We start from the raw sequence: 5,283 nt of genomic DNA, 5'->3' as shown, positions 1-5,283 counted from the left end.
TTTTATTTCTAGATGTAGCTCCCCAACTTAGGTAATACTTGAAGAGCTTCTATGAAACATTTCTCAACTTTTTCTTAACAAAATTTTGAACTGAAAAATGTTTTAACCGTGCAAACATGACTAATTAACTACACAATGAGCGTCTCTAGCTAAGTATCTTGCATTCATCTTCTGGTTCATCTAATTTCTCATTAGAATCAACTATTTTAAATAATCATTTTTTTCCCCATATAGGACAAGAGTATTAGGCTATTCCTATTGGGTTCGATGAGTTTTCGAGAGCTCTGTGTTCAACAAAATTGCCATATAAATTTCTTAACTTTCTAATGATTATATATTCAAAGCTTATTCCATCACCATTTACATAGAAATGTTAAAATATACTGTGTACTGCTCGTCTCTCAGGCTAAGTAGTGGAGCCAGAACAAAGTTCCGTTTCGCCCCTTTCGCTACGAAACTCATAGGATCATATCTGCTGATTCCATCATGCAACAGAAAGCTTGTTGCCTGTTGAAATCCAGAATCAGATGAAACCCCACTGCAGTTAAGCTTGACATTTGAACCAGAATCATACACAATCCCACTGTAAATATAGCATCCTTTCTTGTTTTCCGACTCCAACGAAACCGTCCCATCCTGGTCATCCAATCCTTTGACTAAACGAAAGACAGAAGACATCTTCTCGTATTCGGTTGATGAATTAAACGCTACTTCAAGATTTTCGCTGTCTCCCTTATGGAACACAAGCATACCAGGAAAATCAAAAGGTTCCAGCATTACTAAATCATTGATGGCGTCTGTTGCTGCACGAAAAGTTTTGGATTCTGGATTTTTGAGAATGAGCCTAAATGTAGCTCTGACAGCAGAACTGGTACCGGGACAGGGTGAATATTCCATCTTTATGAGCTGATTCGTGTTTGCTACGACAAACTGCTGTATCCCGAGTTCTTTTTTGAGAGTAATCGTGTAAGAATTATAATCAATAGGAACTGGAGTAACCCAGTCAGAAAGAGAAGTGTCTGGCTCGAGCTTAATGTCCCCATCACCACTTGATAGACCCGCAAGAAGGTAGGGACCATAGAGAAATGCCTTGATCGAAGCATATTCCGGTCTGTCGTCTGTAATCGTGATTCAGAAAAATAATTGAGTGATGTAGATGTGCACAAGATCAAAATAATTTTTAAATATTTGTGAGCGTTGAAGAAAAACACCTTTTATCGCTTCCATTCTTAGACTCAAAGGAAGATCCAGAGTGATTTTATCCCCGGGGCTCCAAGATTTAGTAACAGACATGAAATTGCCTGCATAGAGACAGGAAAAATAATAATAGCCTCCCTACTTGTTTCAAAATGACAGGCGAACAAGTTAAGATACAAGAAAAGCTTATCATAAAAAGATTTTGCGGCTCATACCAGGTGTTGGCAAGGACAAATCCTGGCCATTTAAAGTTGCCTTTGCACCACTTAAATATGTCCATGACGGTATTCTCAACTTTAAGGTTGATGATGTTCTTTCCGCTTCCTGCATGAAACAGAAGTTTTGAAAAGTTTATGATCATATCGAACATGTGTGAAATGGACAGATAAAAGATGATATCAACATTTTTTGGGGAAATTGTCACTGAAACTTGAAGCCTGTTATCCCACGAAACAACTGGTTCAACTCTTTGACTCAGAAGAATTTGGCCAGATTTCCAATCAAGAGAGCTTGATATATATTGTATGATGTAAAGCCCCATATCTTTTCCCTCCTCTTCAAAGTATATTGAATCTCCTAATTTTGAGAATGACTCAATTCCTGAGGAGAAGAAAAAGGGACGAATATTTAATACTTACGATGTTCCAATCCTAGGATCATTCTATCCAGGTGAAAGAAATGAATATAGATGTCAGGGGAAAAAGACTATTTTCTTATCATATCTCAGATAGAGGAAAGAAATAAAGAATGAGAACATCAGGTGGTCACCACCTGTTCCATAACAGCACCAAAAAGAATTGAACTTTGTTCCCCATCCATGGTAACTTTGAGCCTTGGAGCCACCGGGTTGTAAAGGGAGCATGTATATCATTATTCCAGGATCCCTTCCTCTTTGAATGCCTAATACGCCGTTTGTCAGCGCTCTTTCATAATAATCTGCATATGCCATTTCTTTGGTCCATTTAAAGAGGTTGCGGGAAACCTGTATGTTCGAAGTGCAGCACCGAGAGAAAAAGTTATACCAAGCACACGATGCAAAAATAGATGGCAACCACAAACATTTAAGCAAACTCGTGAAGCTTTTGAAATGGGATTTCTTGTTATTCTTTATTAAGCAGCATCTAATTCTGCAAAACTCCTAGCTGCACCTCAATAAAAATTTAGCCAGTATATACATGCATTAACGCACCTTTAGCATGTTATACGTTGTACAAGATTCTTCGTTTTCTGTTTCTAGAGTGCTTGCCAGTCGTTTTGGATCTGACCTGCACAGATGTTGGACAAATGCATATAATAAGAAATTAGTGGAATGAAAGTGCCGATTAAGCATCTTCACATCTCTATCCCAAAAAATCAATTCCTTCACCAGAACTCGCCAACTGATGTCCCTCCTGTCGCATAACTGTGAGATGAGTTGACAATATCCATGAAGAATGTTCCAATTTCCTGGAAAATCATGGAGTATAGATTATAATTGGTTTGGAGGATGAGATGATGAATGTTATATGTAATATACGGATAACATAATGATTTCTAATTTCTAATCGTTCGTAGAACTTGAGTCAATCGTTGGACGAAACAAACATGTTTAACGCACAAAATGGTTAGACTCGATTACTACACAAGCCAAACACCTATAAGTCTATTTTTTATATATATTTATAAGAGACCAAATTCAATGACAAAAATAGAGGAATATGGTCCTCACCTTATAAAGTGGTTCACCCGTAATTTCATACCGCATTTGAGATCCAATGACAACTGGAATATGTGTGTTGGAATGGAAGCCAGATATATCATCAGCCTATAAGTAAAATGAATAAATCTTTATAAGAGGCAACTGAATAATTATTCTTATTTTGAACTATTGACTAACTAGAACAGTAATAACCACCTTCAGTGCTAGCAGTCCCAGAAAGCATGGCTTGTCAAATAGGTGAGCCAGCATTAAATGCTTTTGATCACCCTTCGAAACAATAAAATAAATCATAGTGAGTTGACACGCATAATACGATTGCAAAATTCTAATAAAGTCCAAAAATATTATCTCTATATTCAGAAAAGGATGGATTTTCTTTTTAGAGGAGGTAGGCTCACCGTTACACTATATAACCTATAAAGAACGTCATTCATGCCGCCTGTTTCTTCATTGAGAGATAACCAGTGTCTTTCGATGGTATACTTCAATATTACATTTTGCACACGGGTATAGAAATAGTCAGCCATCCAAGTTGTCATGTTCAAAGCTCGATCATCTCCACCCAAAATATATTGATCCAAAAGGCCCGCCAAAATCTGCATGACTAGCGAAGGACAAGATCAGGAACCATTTTACAAAACAAAATGAACAATGAACAGAAGATCCACCTTGTGAATAGTATAATACGGAGCCCACACTTCTTTTAAAGCTTCGAACCGGTCAAAGAATTCATTTGGAAATGCTGAAAGATAACCAGTATTCATCTTCCTTTGGCACTCTGATAGAGCAGAAACCACCGAGGACATTTTTTCTCGGAGATCAGAATTATATGTGCTAGCCCACATTTGTGCCGTCGCGCTTAAGTAATGCCCTTCAATGTATTTGAGACAATTAATTGATCATGACATCAGCATATAAGACAGATGACATGATCTGACACTCCAAACGTGAACTACATATTTGCAGTGTTTTCATACACTAATTCAAATAATGTGTTGAGTTGACCTTTCTATTAACAGTTTATGGTTTCAGGACAGAAATCATTTTTACAATGAGAATAAACATGATTCTGATCCTTCACTCTCGTTAATCTATCAACAAAACAATTAAAACTAAAAATTTATGTTAGAAAAGTGAAGCCAATACAAAAGTGATGGAACCAACAATGCGTACATATCAACAAGAAGAAGTTTACAGGCTACTATTTTGTGATTTATTAGCTTTTCGAACGCCGAAAAGAGTCGATTATGAATTAGAATTCATTATTATATTAAGTGATTCTCATGTCAGAAGGCAATCAATCGAATCAGAGTTCTCATCATTGATTTCTTGCTCTGTAATATATAACAGCTAGAGTTATCAATCACTCACTTTACACAAACCAATAAGTAGAAAAGCAATTCCATTGATACCATGAAGCAGGAAATGAACCTAGAACTTTAGCAAATCAAAGTATACCTACAAAATGACCCCGAAGCTCCATATCGGGGGCCTCCCAGCCACCGTATGGATCAGCTGGAGTCTCCAAGCCAGCTGTCTTTCGGAAACTCCACACCAACCTATCAACATCCAACATCAACAAATACTCCAAATTTGTCTGTTGTGCCACACCATGAATCGATTTAGGCTCCAATCTCACATCATGCAAGGAAATTTCCTTCAGAAAACCATCCCCCGCCCCCTTCACCACATTCGAATTCTTGATTTTTCTATACAGGAAATCCCAACTCAGCTCATCCTTCTCCCTCAACATCTTCCTTGGGATCAAATTGGACCAAGTAGAGTCATCAGTGGGAACCAAATGCAAATGGGCAAGATTTTCTTTTTCCCAAGATGCATTTTTTGAAGACAACAATTCATAGCGAAGAGTGTGTGAATCGGCCGGGACACCACCATTAGTACAGACCTTATAACTCGAGGCAATACCATAGCCAAAAAACAGAGAAAACAAAACAACACCTCCAAAAATGTTGACTAATATAGGTAAAGGTTGCATCTTTATCCCCAAGTCGCTAAAATTTTCCAAAATCTATAAAAGGGGCTTCAAGAAAAACCTTGAACCAAACAATTAGTCTCTGAATTCTTTCAGAAAGCGGTTGTTCTGAAACGATCGAGCTTTGAAACTTGAGTGGAAGTGCGACGGTGAATTCAGAAAATAAAAATTAGATACTGGTGAACTGTGAAGCCATCATAATTTGTTTGGGAAGATTCATGATAAATTTCCGGTGTCTCCAATTTTATAAATTGAAGAGCAGTGTGGCAGTGTTGCTAATTTCTTGAAAATATATTTGTCAATGTGTTTCCCAAAATAAAGCAAACAAAAAGAAGGCACTGAAATTGTAATCTGGCCGATAATAAAGGTTAACGTATAAAGGTTACCTCTTAAA

The 5,283-nt window shown here is 37.3% G+C and overlaps 1 protein-coding gene across 1 annotated transcript; it reads right to left on the bottom strand.

The window, feature by feature from the left end:
• Window positions 1-259: 259 nt before the first annotated feature.
• Window positions 260-5,283, bottom strand: LOC140887473 (uncharacterized). Its single transcript, XM_073294726.1, has 12 exons — window positions 4,355-5,283; window positions 3,565-3,767; window positions 3,295-3,492; window positions 3,092-3,163; window positions 2,906-3,001; window positions 2,564-2,643; window positions 2,387-2,462; window positions 1,969-2,179; window positions 1,601-1,797; window positions 1,413-1,521; window positions 1,212-1,301; window positions 260-1,118 (listed from the first exon to the last, which is right to left on the bottom strand). Exons 1-12 carry the CDS (start codon window positions 4,890-4,892, stop codon window positions 361-363), a joined length of 2,628 nt encoding a protein of 875 aa, XP_073150827.1. The 5' UTR covers window positions 4,893-5,283; the 3' UTR covers window positions 260-360.

This window comes from Henckelia pumila, chromosome 3 (genome assembly GCF_033568475.1).
Source record: "Henckelia pumila isolate YLH828 chromosome 3, ASM3356847v2, whole genome shotgun sequence".
In the NCBI taxonomy this organism is placed as follows: Eukaryota; Viridiplantae; Streptophyta; class Magnoliopsida; order Lamiales; family Gesneriaceae; genus Henckelia; species Henckelia pumila.
Note: the sequence above shows the minus strand (reverse complement) of the source record. Positions and strands in the feature narration are given on the sequence as shown.